Source organism: Cyprinodon tularosa, unplaced genomic scaffold (genome assembly GCF_016077235.1).
Source record: "Cyprinodon tularosa strain WSP-4 unplaced genomic scaffold, ASM1607723v1 ctg246, whole genome shotgun sequence".
NCBI lineage: Eukaryota > Metazoa > Chordata > Actinopteri > Cyprinodontiformes > Cyprinodontidae > Cyprinodon > Cyprinodon tularosa.
Genome location: NW_024038913.1, coordinates 362,420 through 383,611, shown reverse-complemented (window position 1 = coordinate 383,611; position 21,192 = coordinate 362,420). Strand labels below are relative to the sequence as shown.

At 36.2% G+C, this 21,192-nt stretch overlaps 1 protein-coding gene across 1 annotated transcript; it reads right to left on the bottom strand.

Moving 5' to 3' along the window:
* Positions 1–14,599: 14,599 nt before the first annotated feature.
* LOC119785368 (adhesion G protein-coupled receptor E1-like) lies at positions 14,600–20,584 on the bottom strand. Its single transcript, XM_038287995.1, has 17 exons — positions 20,501–20,584; positions 20,200–20,251; positions 19,935–20,081; positions 19,615–19,737; positions 19,447–19,490; positions 19,248–19,352; positions 18,917–19,070; positions 18,619–18,741; positions 18,351–18,541; positions 18,093–18,257; positions 17,783–17,977; positions 17,260–17,477; positions 17,113–17,173; positions 16,931–17,022; positions 16,593–16,761; positions 16,391–16,486; positions 14,600–14,723 (listed from the first exon to the last, which is right to left on the bottom strand). Exons 1-17 carry the CDS (start codon positions 20,582–20,584, stop codon positions 14,682–14,684), a joined length of 2,061 nt encoding a protein of 686 aa, XP_038143923.1. The 3' UTR covers positions 14,600–14,681.
* Positions 20,585–21,192: the final 608 nt, after the last annotated feature.

The window sequence follows — 21,192 nt, the reverse complement described above, 5'->3', positions numbered from 1 at the left end:
TAGAAGACTGAAATCCTTCTTTACAAGTGCAATAGTAGTTGGAATATGTGTTGATACATTCAGTATTTGGTCCACAGAGATCTTTGTCAATACATTCATTAATATCTTTGTTGAAACAGATTAGAAAAGAAAAAAGATGTATAATAAATTATATTATCAATCATCACTATTAATAAAGACTACTTACCATGACATTTTGCAGATTGTTCGAAAGTTAAATTTACAGCTCTGGAGGGCGACCTGTAACCCTCTTTACACTGGCAGTAGAAACTGCCATATGTGTTGAAACAATTTGCATTATGGCCACAAATTGGTCCGGGAGGAGCACATTCATCTTCATCTACGTTAAGGAATGAGAATAGTAAAAAAAAATATTTCAGAATGAAATAATGTTCGATTATACTACTAAAAACATATAGAAAGAACATTATAAATGATGAAAAGAAGTTTTTGAGTTAATAAAGAATGAAAAATTATCCAAAAAAATAGATATCTATGAATATGATAAACAACAATGTAGTATTTCGAATTTTTATTAGAGAACTACACATATCTCATATAACTATCTGTTCCATTTAGAAAGTTTTTTTTTATTTACATACCAACACATTTTTCTTCAGATAAATAAAATCCAACACCGCATGTTGTTTCAGATTTAACAGTAGAGATCAAAGCTGAAAAGCAAACAAATAAAAGACAAGAAATGTTAACCCTTTTAATGGAGCCTTTAATATTTTAATCCTTGTATTCAACACTAATAATTTTTAAAATCATACAGTACAATGCAGCATAATAAGTCAATTATCTTCTCAGTAATACTACCACTTTTTAATAAAGCGTTTAGCTGTTTTTCATATGTCAAAATCCGTCAGCGTTGTTTCTTGTTCCTAGAGACAGGAAAACAGTTTTCTTCCACTGACTGGTCATGTGGTTAAAATGTGGTAAGAAATAATGTGGGTAGGAGCAGATGAGGTCATAATGTATTTCTATGTTGTGTTTAAATTCAATGAGGAAATTTAAATTATTGTTGAATTTTTTGAAGGTAACTTGAAATTAGATCAGCTTTATATGGCTAATTGATTTCTGTATTATTATAAAATTTACATGGGTTCTTTAGGCAAACAGTCATTTATATATGTATATATATATATATATATATATATATATATATATATATATATATATATATATATATATATATATATATATATATATATATATATATATATATATATATATATATATATAATATGTATTATTTTACATTCTTAAAAAAATTAATTTCAACTTATGACAGACATAACTCACCCAGTATCAAGAGGCCAGATTTGGCTCTCATGGTGTGGCGAAAAGCTGAATCCAGATCAGTCTTTTAGAAGTTAAAAAAGTATTTTCCACATTCAAAAGGTCTGAGGCTCTTTTTTCCTTGGTCCTGCTTGAACAATACACAAATGGGTAAAACAGAAGGCTGAGTGCACAAGTTAAAGTCTACAAAACTCAAAAATCAACGCCTGGTTATATAAGACTTCTTTATATAAAATTTTGTCTCTCCTTTCTCTTTAACCCCCACTCTGATTTCTCTATTGAGGCGACCTGCCAGGGATTACTAGAGCTTTGAAGGAGGATCTCTCTCTCTTTTTCTTTCTCTCTCGCTCAGTTTGAGACAGGCCTTTAACTCTGGTTTGTACAACCAGTAACATTTCAGGAACTGATGTACTTTTAGGGGTGAGGCAGCAGAGACAGGATGTAGTCATGACAGCCTACAAACATTTCAATACATGAGAAAAAAGACATCATCGAAAGGTGTGTTTTCACAGATAAGAATTTGCAACTTCACACTTCATTGTGTCATGGAGCAATTCTGTCTAAATTATCGTCCCAAAGGAACACAGCCGCTTGACTATGATGATAACATTTATATGGCTTTTCTTCTGACAGCTTCTAATTCTGACAATGCTGCTAAAAAAACAAAGAAAAGATGTACTCATCAGTGTATTCAGCATGTTGGCACTACTGTATTAAGCTGAAAACACATGGCGTTACATGTGCACATGTGAAAATCTGTCACATGTAGCCCTCCGCACTATGTCTTACTAGATAGGCTTTTGAGGTTTTTAATTTGCTTATACAGTAAGTGCTCAATTGAAACTGATATTGACTGTAGTTGTAGATGAAATGAAATTAATTAAGTTTAAGGAAAGCACAACGTTTCAGTTATCCATCAATCCTCTACTGCTTGTTAATTGATGTAATATAATTTGTGTTGCAAGAAGGGCCAACTAAATCAAATTTAATGGGACTGTAAAAAAGAATGAAGTAAAACAAATAATCTAAAAAAAACAGGTTGGATAAAGACAGTCAAACTCTACTAAAATATTTGAAGCCCTACTTGCTTTGTTGGTGGGTTGCTTCAAGGACCCATTTAGATAAGGCTCAGTACTGATACTACCCATGCAAACTATTCTGTTTTTTTGTCTCTATATTAAGAAGCCAAAGTGTGTGCTACGTTCCGTCTCTGGAACAAAAATTAGTGTTAAAGATCCCTCTCTGGAGCCAAAGCATGTGCTAAAGTGCCCTCTCTGGAACCAAAATAAGTGTTAAAGTGCCCTCTCTGGAACCAAAATACGTGTTAAAGTGCCCTCTCTGGAGCAAAAGTGTGCTAAAGTTCCCTCTCTGAAGCAAAGTGCGTGTGCTAAAGTTCCCTCTCTGGAGCCAAAATAAGTGGTAAGGATCCCTTTCTGGAACCAAAGCACGTGCTAAAATGCTCTCCCTGGAACCAAAATAAGTGTTAAAGTGCCGTCTCTGGAACCAAAATACATGTTAAAGTGCCCTCTCTGGAGCAAAAGTGTGCTAAAGTTGCCTCTCTGAAGCAAAGTGCGTGTGCTAAAGTTCCCTCTCTGGAGCCAAAATAAGTGTTAAGGATCCCTTTCTGGAACCAAAGCATGTGCTAAAGTGCTCTCTCTGACGCCAAGGCGAGCACTAAAGTGGCCTCTCTGGAGCCAAAGCATGGGCAAATGTGCCCTCTCTTGAACCAAACTGCATGTTATTGTGTTCTCTCTTGAGACAAATTGTGTGTTAAACTGTTTCTATGTTCTTGAATAGGTGCTATATCAGTCCCTTTTTTTCGTTCTTCCCTTACCCTTCAAAAAGTTTGTGCATACCAATGCTCTATGACATAAGCCAGAGGCCCCTGAACGCTGAACATGGTAAAAAGATAAGACAAGGTGGACCCTCACTCTTTCCAGCTGGAATCTGCTCAGTATTTTTTGTTTATACTCAATGATGTTGAGTATAAACAGCTGGGTAACCACAGTCACAATAAATTCCCCACAAATGGCAAAATATGCATATAATGCTTTTCAGAAATAACTTCATTACCAGCATGTGACATGAACAAAGCATGAAATAGGTTATGTTTATTTGCTCAGCAACCATTTACTTGTTTTGCAGTTGTATCAAGCATTCAAAAAGTAGGTTGCATGCAGGTCTTTTGCAACCTACTTTTTGAATGCTTGATTTCTAGTTGTGAGGTTAGACTTTAAAACTTCTAAGCCAAAATCTATACGGTGATGAGGATGATGAATGTGTTAAAAGGATAGTTCAGTTTGTTGGACTTACTGTTTATTCTTCACCTGTGCAAATAAAAAAAATACTGCTCATCCCTTGTATTTGGCTTGGTAGATCTCGGCATGCCATCAACTTCAAAAGTAGATGTTGGTTTAAAAAACTTTGGGCAACCCTGCTGTACACTATTACAGCTACCTGGTTATGGCGTTCGATGTATGCATTTTCTGCCTGCATTTTACACCCTGCTGTTATGTGCTGTATTGTTTCAGAGGCATCTTCTGATGCTTCACCGATTGGATCGATCTCGACAGGAGGACAATAACTTCAGGAGACTGAGAGAGGATGAAAACTAACAAAGTCATTTAAAAGTAAAAAGAAAAAAGAAAAACTAAAATATTGTTATAACATTAATTAGGCAGTCAAAAGACTGACAAAGTAGGCCTTAAATAGGCTGAGGGCAAGTCTTTTTTAAGGCGGAGGGTAAGTCTTTTTTTAAGACTGAGGGTAAGTCTTTTTTAAGAATGAGGTTGTAGGTTTTACTAAGGAAAAGTGGACCAAGTGTTGCAACAAAATAAAAAGAGAAAACAACGATCCGGAGTAATTGTGAGCACTCAAAATAAGGAACAGAAAAAAAAAGATAAATAAAAACATCTCATAATAGAATATAACATATAATATAATGATAGGAACAACTTAAGAAAATTCACTGTTGTTCTATTTACTATGCACATCTTTCTTTTCTATTTTTACTCTTATTTTTCTTTTCTATTTTTACTCTTCTTCTTCGGTTGTTGTGGCCGCGGGTTCGTCTCCAACGGTACCACTGAGCACCTCCAGCCTGTATCTGTACCGCTAGCCTGCTGCTCTCTGCTCGGCCTCCACCTTATCAACCGGAAGCTACAAATTCTTTTCTAAAAGAGGATGACTTTTATTACCCTGGGTCCCAGAGAGCAGAACCAGAGGAGGAAGATGACGGGGGCGATCTGAGACAATTATTTGACCCAAAACCAGACTCACAACCAGACTCTAGTATCCCTGGGGCCAACAGTGGAGATCCATCTATCACCTTTGCTCCATGGTCACTAAATAGGAGCCACTATCCTCAACAGACTGCAAACAGCCCGTATGGACCAGCTCTTCATTGAAGGAGTGGCTGCTGTGAGGACAGTTTAGTTACTGAGATAGAAAACATGTGCAACGGGAAAAGAAAATAACAGACTTAGGCACAGCTAACTCTCCTCCAAAACTTCCACTAAACTGTTCAAACTGTTCTCCATGCAGCCCTCAGACAAGAACAGCTCTCCAAATGATGGTTGCTGCTACATCTGTGGCAAAACCTGATCACTGGGCCAGAAACTGTCCACACAAAAAAAGTGGGGGCAGAGGAGGATGTGGCAGAGTCTCAGTTCATCATGGGGGTCCACCGCCCTACCATGGAGACCAGAGAGGACAGAGAGGAGGCTACAACCATCTCAGCAAGGGGGATATCAGGCACCGAAGCCAGGTTACTCTATCTACTTGTGAGGGAGACATTGGAGCGACCCCTGGTTCAACAGACTTCAAGTAACACACACACACACACACAGTACAATTTAGAGACATATATTAGTTTCCTGACATTTTTTTTATATTTTACTCCAGTGAGTTGCTGGTCTCATGTTTGAATTTATATTGCTTTTTCATCTAACAATGGATATCCAGTAACTAAAACTCTCAATAACAGTTTGGTCAGGGTTTAATTAGCTTTCTCTGATATACGGTATTCTACCGTAGCAAAACTTTCTATCTTTTTCTTATGTATAGGTACCTTTCTTTAATGATGTGCTGCGTTAGAGATCCCTGAGGATTATCTAATATAAAACAGGCCTGTTTCCTCACCTCATAATATATGACCCCTGGAGAGTTCTTTTAATTATTTTTTTTATCATTTTATATCACCTAAGGCGCCAAAGAAAAATTTGTAATGGCTCCCACTCCAATGTTTTCCAATCCATTTTGTCTGTTTAACCATGAATAGTGGATGAGCAGGGAGACTGTAGTTTTTTGTATTGCTCCAATAATTTGGTAACAAATTGGCAATAGTTAACTTTTCTTCTCGAAATTAAATGTTGTAACAACAGGGCTGTCACATATTCTGCGTGTTTGTGATGGATACTACACTGCTATCCCAGCATTTCTTAAGACACTGTGGGCGATTCTAATCTGACCCCTTTTGTACCCCAAATTGTCATACCTGAAAATAATTAATTTCATAATTTTGCATTCAGTAAACAACACCTGAGGAAGTCCCACCTCATAACAGTGTTGTAAAAAATAAAATAAGGGCCCCCTTTAAATTTCCCCTGGATCTGAAATGCTTTTCCTTTCCAGATCATCACACCCATAGAACATTGTTGTTATTTTGACAGATTAGAAAGCATGAGATCAATGCGGAAGATATAAGGGCTTTATTTACAGTTATTTTGTTCTATCATAGCTGTTTATCATAGAACTTGGTTGTCAGATTAAGGCCTCATTCTGCCTTTCATTTTTCTTTTAAAGCAGGTTGTGTGTGAGGCATTAGAGAATTTATTAATATTACATTTACAAGTGGCAACAAGCTGATAACTTTATTCACCAGATCAAGAAGAATCTCTCATGAAGCGAGAGAAGATAACTGCTTCTTTTCATGATCCTTGTAAAGTTTTCATTTATCATATTCAAACTCCTGCGAACCTCGAATTGAGTTTATAGATTTTCTGCCATTTCATTAATAGAACATGGTAACAATTAGAGGTGTGTAGTGATTGGTTACCCAGGTACATTTAATTGGTTAACAATTTAAAGACAAAAGATCTACTTTAAGAATTAGGTTTATTGTGTCATACTTTTTACTTAAGTACTCTACTCCTACTTAAGATCTCTGACTATTTTATCTTTTTTGAGTAATTTGATCTACAGTATTCTTAATTCAAGGAAACATATAGTAAATGTCATGTTTGGCTTTAGGTGCCGCGCCCACATGCAGAAACACACTCGGGAAAACAGTCACAGTCTCAGGGTCTTTATTTACACTTAGTCAAACAGATCACAGAGATTATGTCAACCAAAAACCACTAGACCTGGAGCGCTGCCAGGAAACCGGTCTCGTCTAAGGAGGAAAGAGAAGAGGTTAGAACGCGGAGAATCTGGAGGAAGAAAACAACGGATCTGAGCTTACCACAGAGCGCGGACACCGGACCGGGAGGGAGCAGTGAGAACTTGGCGCTGCCTGATGGTGATGTGACAGGCGTGGCGTGACCAGAGAGCGGGGGTATGTGGAGTGGTCCGAGCAGCCTCCGGGAATCCGGGGATCAGAACCAGCGGGAGGAACCAGGGAGAAGCGGGAGGCCAGGGACCCACAGACTGGGTGACCAACCTCGATACTCCTGAGAGGACCTGGAAGGATCCGCCACGAGAGGAGGTGATGATTCACGAGAGAGAACCGCAATGGTAACACTCTGGCGTCCTCCCGCTGTCTGTGCGCTGCTCAAATAGTGCAGGGCCGGTGCTGCTGAACCACTTGCAGGTGTGCGTGCCCCGCCCTCCAGTCAATGACAGACACCTGTGAAGGTAAACAGAAGAGGCCGAGGCCTGACAGTAAACAGTAGATATTAACAGTGGGAGTTTGTTATCTCATCTTAAAGCCATCCTTAGTGGTGTTTACAGCTTTAGGCTGCTTTAACTAAATCTCTGAGCTTGCGGCAGCTTCCAGACTGTTTATTGTATATACATATATATATACATATATATATATATATATATATATATATATATATATATATATATATATATATATATATATATATATATATATATATATATATATATATATATATGTCTTGGTATGCTGAAGCATCCCCCCCCCAACAAATTTTAGACTTGGCTCATTGCACTCAGGCAAGTATAATTTTCCTGGAAACCACCAAACTTGGACTTGCCCATCAGATTTCCAGGTGGAGAGATAAGATTCCCCACTCGAGAGAATGCTTCTCCACTGCTCTTGAGTCCAGTGGTGACATGCATTACATTACTGCACCCAATGCTTTGCATTGCGCTTGATCATGTATGGCTTGGATGCATCCGTTTGACCATGGAAACCCATTCCATGACGCTCTCTCTTCTTGAGCTAATCTGAAGGACACATGAAGTTCGGAATTGTGCAGTGAATGACTTTAGATAGTTGGTGACCCTCTGCACTATGTGCTTCAGTATGTACTTAGTTAACATGGCCTACCCCTTTGTGACTTACTGTGACTTACTGACATTCCCAAACACTTCCATATCCTTATGATGCAGCTGACAGTTGACTGGGAAATATTTAGGCATGAGGAAACTTCCTGACTGAAATTGTTTCCCAGGTGGCATCCTAACACAGTTCCCCACTGCTTAAAACAATACAAACTAGAAATCAAACCCGTATCTATGATTGCCAACACCTGCTGAAGCTACGGTCGCAAAATGATTTAAATACAGAAATTTTTGACCATTAAAAAAGCTGCGGAGTGCTACGGCAGGATGTCAACAAGACAACAGCGGGAAAAAATGGACGGAAGAAGAGATGCGCAATACAGAGAAAGCGGGGCTGCAGAAGGGGTCTAACTGCCCAGCGCTTCCATCAGTCCTGCTCTCCAATGTCCGCACGTTGGAAAACAAAATGGATAATCGATGGACGGATGGGTGGGTCTCCTAAAAAGTGACAGTTTTTCCACAGATGAATGTAAATTGGCAAAATTTTCCCTGATGATGTTGTTCCTCTGGACTATGCCATCCATTAGCCAGTGGCCACTTGGTTTTCCAAGTTTATGACTCTTGGCACTTAACAGCAGATGCATTATTACTCTGTTTGTGTTGGAGGACCAGACCTTTGGGGTGAATCAGTTCTGAAACCAAGTTGGACATCATGTTTAGAAAATAAACTCACAAAAATACAGAGTGGCTACTGGTCCAGACAGACCAGGACCCGATGCAATGGCTTTTTCCACCTGGAATATTGAGGTGTATGACATGTGCCAGTACTTATTTGCTTTCGTTGTCACTATCATCAATAATACTTACATCTGTAAGACACATATTGAGCAGATGAAAAACAAAGCCAACTATAATCCTTTCAGTCCAGAACCTGTGCAACAAGCAAACACTCATTGGACTTCTTTGGAGCAAAGTTTCTAATAGCAGTTTGGAAGGAGGACCTATGGAAAAGCTGTTTTGTGCATCTAGTATGCAAAATTATATAATGTAATAAAATTTATCCCAGAGCTTGTAATTAGTTTACAATATGGAACTTAACAATTTACAAAAGTGATTTCAGATAAGAACAGTGAAAATGACTGGATAAATAGCAAAACTCTCAAGGTATGGAATTGTTAGGATTACTACAGAGGGTGATAAATACAATCATTACATAAATTAGAGTGCATACTTCCTGATTAGGGATATGTGTTTGGTACAGAGTAACGTTTGATAACAATCTTTAATTAAATATTTTAAAAGCTGACTAGTCCTTGTGGTTTATTCTGATAAAAGGCAGTATGGGTACAGGCGAATGAGTTTAGCTTCCTTTAACGCTGCAGGGTAAAATAGACACCAACTACAGGACGGTTAAAAAAAGCTGCGGTTTGGCCCTGTTTCTTAGTGACTGTGGACTGCATTTGAGCTCTTTTCCAATTTTAAGCCGTAAATATCTATCATGATTTAAAAACATATTTACAATGCTTATGTTTATAGTACATTCCCGTTGCTTGTCATCAAAAACTGTCAAACATAAGGTGAAAAAAAAAGAATAAAATATGTAAATATAGATTTTTTTTACATTGCCTAAATGTAAATTCAATTTTATAATTGCTCAGGGTGTTATGTATGTATATAGGTGGAGCACAGCTGTAGTTAGGCTGAGCAACAGTTTTTAACTTCTCATTTTAACAGCAGTCCAGCTGTACATCTGCTCAGAGGAAGCAAACTCAGTGAGAAAAGAAAAAAATAGCAGAGACCAAAAAAAGAAAGAGCGGGCCTCATGATCACAATGGAAAAGTATAAGTAATTTGAGGAGGACAGTTATTGTTTATTGTTTTATTAATGTTGGCATGCTTTTTTTGGTTCACTACTGTTGAAGACATTTGGACTAATGCAACCACTTTAACAAATCCCTTTTTTCAATTTCCTTCTAGTCAGCGTTGTTGTAAACAGTGCCTTGTAAAATCAACAAATTTGATATATTACTAAACTTTTACTGCCATATTTTTAGTTTACATGTTTTATTTTCTATTATCCAAATATTTTGTTATTACGACTCTTATTTAGGCTGATAGGCTTATGTAGAAAGTGGAATCTAGCATGTTCACTGGAAAACCAGAAGAAGAGATGAATACAGTCTGAAGGCATGACATTTGCAAGGAGTTGTAAAAAATAAAAGTTTAAGAAGTCCTTTATTTCTCATTTCTACCTCCAAAGGAAGGGTCAGCCAGCGAGGTATGTTTATATGTTTTTATATATATTTTTATGTCGTTTTGTACTCATGACACCATTTCACTTAAGTTTATGTTGTATTTTAGTTTGACGGTGGTTTTGTTGTCAGTGGCAAAGAAAGTATAAGAAGATTTGCAATAAAACTGACACCTGAAGTGAAAGACCTCGCATGCCAACAGGAAAAGGAAGAGAATTCCATAAAGAAAAACTATAGGGGTTGCAATGTCACTTTGAAAATACTTATGACAGATGGAAAGCATTAATTAAAGTTGCTAAAAAAAATCTGTTATTAAAGAAGATCCTGTTGACATTCTTTAAGATCACATGGACATTGTGCAAAGATGGTCTTAATGATATTTATGACCAATACAGAGCAATGGGTGCACCACCTCATAATATGCGTTCTAAGTTAGACGAATGAACATCAGTGACTACAGAAGTTTTGCCAAACATCCAGTGCCATGTTGAGGGAACAAATAAGGAGGAGATTGTTTGGCCTGATGCCAGTTCTGTATTCACATCTTTCACATCATTCTCATCTTCTAGCAGTAAATGTTAAAATGTACATATATATCTATTGTAATGTTACATGTTGAAGTTAAATCACTATAGGTTAGTGATTTGGTGGGAGTTTTACTGCCATATTTTTAGTTTACATGTTTTATTTTCTATTATGCAAATTTTTTGTTATTAAGACTCTTATTTTGAAAGGCTTATGTAGGAAGTGGAATCTAGCATGTTCACTGGAAAACCAGAAGAAAAGATGAATACAGTCTGAAGGCATGACATTTGCAAGAAGTTGTACAAAACTAAATTTAAGTTTAAGAAGTCATTTATTTCTCATTTCTTCCTCAAAAGGAAGGGTCAGCCAGCGACGTATGTTTATATGTATTTATGTTATTTTTTATGTCGTTTTGTACTCATGACACCATCTCACCTAAAGGGACACTATGCAACATTTTTCAGTTAATTAATGTGTTCCATAACGTTTTGGATGATTAAATGAGTCATTTCAGGTTGAACAAAGGTATTCTCGGCCGCCCTGGTGGTCTGTGGGGGAAATACTGCACTTGCAACTGCAGGAGCACCGACCCGCACCCACAGGCTCAGAAGTCTCGTGAGAGTCAGTCTTGCTTTACGGCGAGAACTGCTATACCCCCCAGTTAAAAGCGTTCTCGTTGCTAGCACAGTGGCGATCTTTGTGCAGTTATGCTACGTTCACGCAGCAAAAGCAGCAAAATCGCGTCTGCTGCTTCCTTTTTGCTGCTTGTACCAGTTAGTTCTGACTCGTGGCTGAAGCAGCTTTGCTGCTCCGGCTGTGTCTGAGGCGCGTTGGGCGGAGCTTCACTATCCTTTCTCTGCCTTGCAGCTATATTTGCTGTGATCAGTGGGAATAAAGTAGTTTTAATATGTGTTTAAGTGAGAAAATACACCTGAAAACGTAATCATTGCAGTCAGTTCATTCAGATTATTATCCTGCCTTCAATATTTTTTCTGTCGGAGCCGCTCAGACCCCCACATACCAGCGGGGCGCCAACAGTATGGATCCCTTCATCAGCAGCGGTTCACCGCGGCAGCTGGTAGGTGTTTTTCATCTAAATAATCCAAACTGCATATTCTGCCGGCAGATTTCTGCATTTTAAGTTAATTTAGGCGTCAATAAACTGTTTAAGAGGAGAGATCATCAGCGCTGTGTCTCTCTCCCTGCGTTAAACGCACCCGACGCGCTGCTTCAGCTGCTCAGACGTGCTGCGCCTGGTGCTCAAAACGCGCCGCGGGACCTTTTGTTGCACCTTGACGCGCGTCAACCATTGACTTTGCATGTAAACTCGCTGCTTCTGTCGCGCCAGCTACGTCCAGTGTGAACGCAGCGTTAGTCATTTGCTGCTAAGCTCAAAACAACCGCGCCTGGCTTGACGGAGAAACCAGGAGAACAGCTGTGCATATTTACGACAGTGCACTTTTACTTTCGCCCTCTGGAGGGAGCCTCACTGGAAAATCAACACCGGTTGCATAGTGTACCTTTAAGTTTATGTTGTATTTTAGTTTGACGGTGGTTTTGGTGTCAGTGGCCAAGAAATTATAAAAAGATTTGCAATAAAACTGACTTCAGACCAGCAGTAACAAACTCTTTGTTGCCGTCAAGAAGAGATGGAAGTGATAGTAAACATTTCCTTCATACAGTATCATAAATGCAGTATTATGGTTTACTATTACGCATCAAAGTTTCTACTAATAAATTGTAAAACAAAATGTCCTTTGGGCTATAGATGCAGATTTGTGCTGTTTTTTTCTTTTTAATATATAACTGAAAGAAAATATAGCAGAGGGAAAAAGCACATGAGTCAGGGGGACATTGACAGTACAATCCAGTGAAGCATGAAAAAGGGATAAGAGATTTGAATACTTTAAATGAGATGTGATGAGTAGCATTAAACTATGGAAACCAGGTGAATGCAATAGACAGATTATAGAGCAGCTTGGGTAGAATCTTTGGAAAGATTTAAGCAAAGATTAAAGAATGGGAACCAGAGAAACTGAATAGTATCACAGAGGATCCAACTAACCAGTGCTAAAGACTAAAGATAAGAAATGAGATCAAATGCACACAACAGGACTAATAAAAAGCCAAATTTTTTCCAAAACTCAATTAACTGTTATGAGACAATAACACTAAATACAAACACATGAACCAACACATGAGTTGCGGATCATAATAGATATCTTCACAACGTATGAAAATGATGATGGTCAGTAGCAGTCAAACCTCTGATTGTGTCAGTATCCAAAATGCATGGAAATGCATTTTATTTATTTTGTACTTGATTGGTATGGACACTTGCAAAAGCCTTTTTTCTCTGACTGTGAATTGATGAAGTTACATTTTAAATAAACAAAACGGAAAGAGGGATTATCCAACTTCTTCATTACAAAATAGTTTAGATCTATAATTTTAGCTGATCAAAGAGTGTTATGTCATTAAGTTTGGAAGTCCTCCTGTCCATCATTCTAATAACCAGTTCTCTCTACAGCTCCTCTATCACATTCTAGTCAGGACTCTGACTGGGCTCATTATTGGCTTGAGCAAGAATCTCCAAAACTTTTTCAAGCTTAATATCCCTACTTTTGCAAACAAAAGTCATTTGCTGTCAATTTTACCAAAAACAAGGGTAATATTAACACTACCACAATAGAGCTGATGCGGATCTGCATTTTCCGCTCTCCTTCTCTGTGAAAGTGCTCCCTTCATCTATTGATATCTTCTGGTGATCAAATGGAGTACAGTGGATCAGCTTGCTCTCAGTTATTTTTCCACTGATTAACTGCTTAATAAATGGTTCAGCACTCATATTCTGAAGCAGATCTCACTTGCATTATTTTCCTTAAAAAAAAAAAAAAGATTTTTCTTCTTTCCTGAAAACTTGTTTTATTCTCATCTATATATATATAAACAAGTGACAGCACTGATGAAGTATTGTACAGTGGATCAGAGGCCCTTTGAGTTCAGCTATGGAAAAAAGGTAAATATAAACAGTTTTAACCCAAAAGTTTAACTGTAAACTATATTTTTAAATGTAGTGATTATTTGTGGTTTATTTCCCTTTCTAGGAACCATCACACAGCTTATCTCACATAAACAGGAAGGAACAGGGGAAAAGTCTTGCATTTCCTCTTTAAGCTTCTCAACCACACAGTAAGAAACCATTAGCAATGTTGAAATAGAATTATATTTATTCTTATGAAACAAAACATATCAAAAATACAAAACAGATTTTAAGAATTCCCCCAATGAAAGAGATGTAAACAAGAAATAAACTGCTTCAATGTAAAAAAAATATATAAGATGTGCGCAAAAACCATGTGTTACAGCGGTGCTACAATTCCAGAGGACTGTAATATCTACCCTTAGATAAATTTTGAGACGAACAATAAGCAAACTCCCCAAATAACTCATTTAGAAGTATACAGATGCAATAAATAAAGCAGCCTTGCAGCCACACATGAATGAGGCCAGAGTTTTCAGTAGCATATTTACAAACAGATATTCAAATGATAAATCTTTCTTTCCCTCACTGAACAGTCTTTTATTCTTACTTTCTGTTTTTATATTTTCATGCTTATGTATGCAAATCTGCATGCTTCAACTTGTCTTTCAGCTAGCTGCTAATACATCAGAAACTCCCTGCTCAGTGAAATTCAATATTCAATATTCTATTCTATTCTATTCTATTCTATTCTATTCTATTCTATTCTATTCTATTCTATTCTATTCTATTCTATTCTATTCTATTCACTGCTCCTGTGTTTAAGGTTTGATCAATATTTCTGAAACTCAAAGCTTTGAAAAAAGAAAACATTTGTTTTTTTTAATCTCCCTTGATGTACCTTAATGAAGCAGCCTACATTATTAGTAATGCTGATAAAAAAAAACTATATATATATATATATATATATATATATATATATATATATATATATATATATATATATATATATATATATATATATATATATATATATATATATATATTCAAAATAAGTTACAAAATAAGTATTGGCATAAAAATGAAGCATGTAAGGTGTAAAGATAGGCCATAAAGCTTTAATAGGCACATTCTGCTTCTGGTATATTAGATGTGAGACTCTCCTGTGTCCTGGGTACTTCTTGATGCCTGAAGATAAAAAATTCAAAGAATATAAGTGAAAAAAATGCATTTATGAAAATATTTCTTAATTATGCTGCAATGCTTTTCTTTGTCAGAGTAAAATACACTATAGCCTACTTCACTTCAGTATTTCATAATTACTGATTTAAACCAAAGACAGTTGAGGTGCGGTCTGAGGCTGTTTGAAGGTTTGTACAAAATTTAGAAAATACTTGATAATTGGGTTTATTTATAATATCCAGTCTTGGAAAATAAATGTTAAGCTATAGTTTAAACCATATACGAACATAATCTGAATAAACCAACAAATAGGGTTCTTTGATATTTGAAATAAAATTACACTTTATATTTAGTTTGGTTAAAACCAGTTAAGATTTTGTAATTATTAAAGGCACACCTATGGATATCCTTTAAAAGGTCATGGTAAGGTAAAAAGATGCTAACTTAAGCTTTTTACCACAATGGAACTGGAACTATAATTATATGAGGTAAGATAAAATGGAAATGTTCATCCTAGGCTATACTAAAGATTCTTTCAAGTAGAGTAAAATAAGGAATAAGTCTGTAAGTTTAAAAACAACTTTCTTGGACTTGTTTACTTTATGAAAAAGAGGAAATTATGAAGAAAGAACATTGTGTTCAAAAACATAATGAGCATGCTGAGAGATAAGAACATAGAGCTTGAGGATACATTGCTTTTTCAAGTTGGCTATGAACCAAAATATATCAACAGATTAGTTACAAAGCAACTATGGGATCACGAAAATTGATGTTTTGGAGAAAAGTATTAACCATCAAAATCCATCATTTTAGTAACATTGAAACTTCATGAACACAGCCAGGAAGGTGTGTCTGAGCAAAGTAGGCCACAAATCAGACATTAGTTAACCAGGTCTGTCTGGAATAAGGAGTTTCAGCAAATTTTTGTTAGAAAAGTAAAATGTTTAGCCAAAGTAATATAGTAAAAACAACAACAAAAAAACTACTGAGGAAATATATGAAATCTTTGAATAAAAAAAATAAAAATAATAAACAATAAAACTTCTCCTAATTTAGAAAATAGCAATGTTGTGTTTGTAGGATAAAATGAATTAAGCTAAGCCTGAAATGACTCACGTCTCTGGCAGACTTAGATTAAAAGTATGTAATTTTGTGAACATACTTCTTTTGAATAGAAATAGTATTGATGGCAAAAAATTTGCTTTTAAGATCAATGACTTATTGCTTATCATCAAACTTGTGAAAACCAGTGAAAACCATTAAAAGTGAATCAGCAGATTTTAAAGACAGTTTAGGTGCTGTAAGGCAAACATGTCTTGTATTTGTTGTTAATCTGTTGCACTAATGCTGTCTATCCTAAATCTGATGCGTCTTTTTCCAACAACAGCAAAGTAAAAAAAAAAAAAAAAGTAATTTTAAATCAAACCCTTGCAGATGTTGAAGTTGCAGAATTAATAATTCTTGGCATGGCTTAACTGTACAATAGAAAATGTTACATTTCATGTAATACAAGAGAAGGAAAAATAGAACTGTTATATCTTATATATGTAAATATATACAAATATCTGGTTCCAACTATAATATTTACATGTTTCTCTTGGTGGATTGGTGTGAATGTTTTTTTTGTTTATTATGCAACCAACTATTTAATTAAATGTAAAATGTATGCTTACATTAGCTTTACTTGAATGTGAGAAGTTGAACTCGGAGTATGCTCTCTTCTGAGGTGTGCATAAACGAGAAAGAATGTTTTCATACTCCTCCCTCACCTAAAATCAGAAAACACATTGAGTTCTTTTAATTGAAGATGCGGAAATACAAAAGCAGTATTTTTGTTAATTTAAAAATAAAAAAAATAAAAAAATGATGGCTGACCTGCTTTGAAAAAAGACAGTGCATGACAAAGAGCATGACACCTTGCAGGCTCCCCAAAATAGTGAACAGATAAGACATGACTATTGTGCCCTTCTCAAACTGGAAACAGCCAAAGATCCACATGGTGCCGAGCACACAGAGCTGAGCCACTGCAGTAATGGTGAAAGCCCTGCAGGGGGCAACAAATACACATAAAATATTAAATAAAACTGGAGGCACTTGATTTGTTCATGTTAGGGAGGGTCAGTCACAAAGGAAATTGGGAAATTTTACTGACATTCTTCACAGTGATCAGTTAGTTTGATAGTTTTAGACATTTCAGTTTTAGCAGCACTTACTTGATTTTATGCAAGCTGTCCAGGTCCGGGTTTAAACTTGAAAACTTCTGAGCTAATTTCCACACGGTAATGAGAAAGAAGAAAATGTTTACCTGGAAGATCAACAAAGTTTTGAACAGAAATTAGTTTGGTTTCACAAATGTTTCTAAGTAAATTATTAATTATTTAAGATGAACTCTCACAATAATGATAACACAGGCAGGTCCAAAGAAACTCCAAATGGAATCCAAATTTAGCCAGCAACTAGAACACAGACACAGAGTTTATTCAGATTTTAGGTTAAAATTCTATAAATTCAAAGGTTAGGTTAAATTAGCTGATAGACGTACTATTTCTTAGTTCCATATCCATCTGCATTCACCAAAGCAGTGATGCCAACAATTACAGCTGGGACTCCGTAGCCTCCTGCCATCATGTAGATAGTTTTAAAGTTGGTGTTGAAGACGAGGACCACCATCCTAAAGAGCTGGATTCCCTCCAGACACATCCAGCAGAATGTAGCCAGGTAGAAGAAGTGCAGCATCCCTGCCACTACTGCACAGCCAATCTAGGAAAGCATGGGATTCAGCATGAAAATAGGAGAAAGAACACAATTTCAAGATGATTTCAAGATTTATAAAAGAGATACTCTCTGAGGTAATTTGTTCTAAAAGGATGAATATATTGAAAATGACTGCAGTGAATCAAATTGGTTTATTTACATCTAATTTGTAAAGAAAGCAAGCAGATTACATTGAGACATAAACTTGCAGGATTCACTTCTCCTGTCTAAACATGGAGCCATATGAGACTAAGAGCGGCAAACACTTTCAGGACCATTTTACGTACGTCACAAAATGTTAATCTATTTACCTTATTTGTTGTCTGAGAGATCCCTACGAGAAAGATAAGGGTTGCAGTAAAGAGGCTGATGCAGAGGTGCAGGTGAATGGTTGTTCTTGGGCTTTTAATGGACCGGATCATTGAAAATGTCAGGATGCAGAAAAACAAGCAAATCAGTGAAAGGGAGAGTCCTATCCAGGAGATCGCATGCAACTCAAAATGGCCCTGTTGTGAAGACAAGATGGAAGCGTTAGAAAACTTATGGTGTAAAGGTGATGCATTGTATTTTATGGTGTAAGACGTTTTATGGTTTGAATCACAGTAGGTAAGCTTTTAGAACCTCTACGTCATAGAGAGCCATGAGCACAGCGAAGCTGCTCAGGTGGTTACAGGAGCACACAGTATATTCAGAGTTAGATTCCACCATGCTGCAGCCACGAGATGACCATGAATCTCCGTCCTTTGAGGAATCCCAGAACACACAGGTGTGTGAAGTTTGATTTGACTGCAAAACAGATAAATGCATAAGTTAAACAATTACCTTAAAAATGTAAATGTTATGAAAACAAAACAACAAAAAATAGGCTTTTTCCTTTACCTGATCAAGGTGGTGCAAAGTTATATTGACTGGTTCTTTAAGGTGTGTTGTGTCTCTATTACTGACAGTGACAGTCACCACTTTTGAGTTCACTTTAAATCTTTGGTTTTCAGTCTTTTCCATTCCACTAAAATAACCATTTGCAGTTTCTTCCAGGTTTAAATAGCTCAGCAAGGAAACTGTTGTATGTCCTTTGACAACAGGAAAAATAGGTTCAGTGTTTGTAATTAATGTGTTTCAAATGTTTTTTTATAGACATCATTGTTACCTGGGTAAGATGAGATATCTCCTGCCGCTTCCTCCAACATGATGTCCAGTTTAGCATGCTTAGATTGTAAAGTCTTTAATCCTCGGGGAACAGTCGACCCAGTGTACACCAAAAGCTGTATTTCTGTTTGAAAATTGTTACTGAACTCAAATTACTTACTTAGTAGAAACCATCAGCCTTTAGAAAGTATCATTGCAATTTAGACTTCAAAGAAGCACATTGTTGTAATAAAGGACAAAATGGAGTCTAAGGAGAGTCTTTATTTTTTTGTTTTAGAAGCAGTCATCTTCAGTTTTACCTGTTTGTTTGGTGGATCTATTAGTTCCTGGTGGTTTAATAAAAGGTCCTATGAACCTTAGACTTTGTTCCACCAAGTCAAAAAAGCTGGAGACTTTCCTGCTACTAGTGAGAAACCCAGTCGATAAAATTTGGTCAATTATGGAGAGCAGGCTCTATATTATGGGGAGAGAAAAGGAAACATCATGCATGTAGGAAAGATTAAACATAAAGCAGAGTCAGACTGAGAACAGACTTTTTTGCGGCATAGCTGCACACCATCTAACGGCATACCGGTGAAAAACTTCCTTTTGTCTTTGAGAATAAAAGATGTTTCCAAAAAATAATTTTACCTCTAGTAAGCCTTCTCCATTAAGGTCTTCTACATCCGCATTCTCCATGAGTTTTAGGCAGCGTTTACTCAGTAGCTTCACACCATCATGTACAATGTGAAAATTCTAAAACCAAACCAAGAAACAGTTTGAAATTTGTCAATAATAAGAGACATTTAGGAAGAGCATGATGGTAAAAATAAATAGAAAAAACAGTTACCTCTGCTAGATTATTGACATCTCTGAAAATGCCACAGTCCAGTTCTTAAAGAAAGAAAAATATTAATTGACTTTGTGAAAATGATTTTTTCAAGTTTTTTTCTTCTAAGACATAAAACCTGCTTATATTTGCTGTCCAAAATAAACTAAGAGCTGATTTTACTCTTACCAGAACAACGAGATTTGTTGTTGCCGTAGTTAGTAAACCCTGCAGAGCATGCACAATAATGACCACTGGTCCCTTGGTGGCATGTTCCATTTCCACAGATTGTTTCATCAGTCTTACATATATCTGGAAATTGAAACAAATCAAGAAGTGGAAACAAATTGTCTGCCAGTTTGTTTCAGTCAGAGCCATTACAGTGTTCAACTAGTATGTCTCATTTCAACTCAATGTTTTTACAGTGGATTTAGCATAATAATTTTCTAAATCTTTAAATAAAGGATTTTGATTCTGTAAATCTTCTCATATCAGGTCGTAATCCTCACCTTCACATTGCTGTCTCTTTCCAATAATGGTCATATTTCCAGATTTAGGTAAGTAACCAGCATTGCAGGTGCAGTTATAACTGCCTTGTGTGTTTATGCAGGTTGCATTTGAACCACAAACATTTTCATCTTTACATTCATCTTGATCTGTGTGAAAGAGGGGAAGAAATGGAGAAAAAAAAAATTCAGAGAAAAACTAACTCTGAACCAACACTCTAAATGGAGAGCAAAACGAACACCACTGCACAGGAAGTCAATGTGTTACCTATGCATGAGACGTTGTCAGTGCGATAAAATTTTTTTGCTTTAGGAGAAGACTGAAATCCATGTTCACAAGTGCAATAGTAGTTGGGAACTGTGTTGGTACAGTTGGTATTTGGTCCACAGAGATCTTTGTCATCACATTCATTAATATCTTTGTTGAAACAGATTAGAAAAGAAAAAAGATGTATAATAAATTATATTATCAATCATCACTATTAATAAAGACTACTTACCATGACATTTTGCAGATTGTTCGAAAGTTAAATTTACAGCTTCGTAGGGCGACTTGTAGCCCTCTTTACACTGGCAGTAGAAACTGCCATGGGTGTTGAAACAATTTGCTCTTGAGCCACAAATTGGTCCGGGATGAGCACATTCATCTTCATCTACGTTAAGGAATGAGAATAGTAAAAAAAATTATTTCAGAATGAAATAATGTTCGATTATACTACTAAAAACATAAAGAAAGAACATTATAAATGATGAAAAGAAGTTTTTGAGTAAATAAATAATGAAAAACTATCCAAAAAAATACATATCTATGAATATGATAAACAACAATGTAGTATTTCTAATTTTTATTAGAGAGCTACACATACAGTATCTCATATAACTATCTGTTCCATTTAGAAAGTTTGTTTTATTTACATACCAACACATTTGTCTTCATATAAACTAAATCCAACACCGCATGTTGTTTCAGATTTAACAGTAGAGATCAAAGCTGAAAAGCAAACAAAAAAAAAATTACAAGAAATGTTAACCCTTTTAATGGAGCCTTTAATATTTTAATCCTTGTATTCAACACTAATAATTTTTAAAATCATACAGTACAATGCAGCATAATAAGTCAATTATCTTCTCAGTAATACTACCACTTTTGAATAACGCGTTTAGCTGTTTTTTATATGTGAAAAAGTGTCAGCGTTGTTTCTTGTTGCTAGAGACAGGAAAACAGTTTTCTTCCACTGACTGGTCATGTGGTTAAAATGTG

Excerpts from the sequence above, each read along its gene's own strand:
- LOC119785368 (XM_038287995.1), bottom strand. The coding sequence starts at position 20,584 with ATGAAGATGAATGTGCTCATCCCGGACCAATTTGTGGCTCAAGAGCAA. Across the intron at positions 20,252-20,500 it reads TGGCAGTTTCTACTGCCAGT|TCTTCTCCTAAAGCAAAAAA; the intron begins GTAAAGAGGGCT and ends CATGGATTTCAG. Across the intron at positions 16,487-16,592 it reads ACTGTCTTTTTTCAAAGCAG|GTGAGGGAGGAGTATGAAAA; the intron begins GTCAGCCATCAT and ends TTCTGATTTTAG.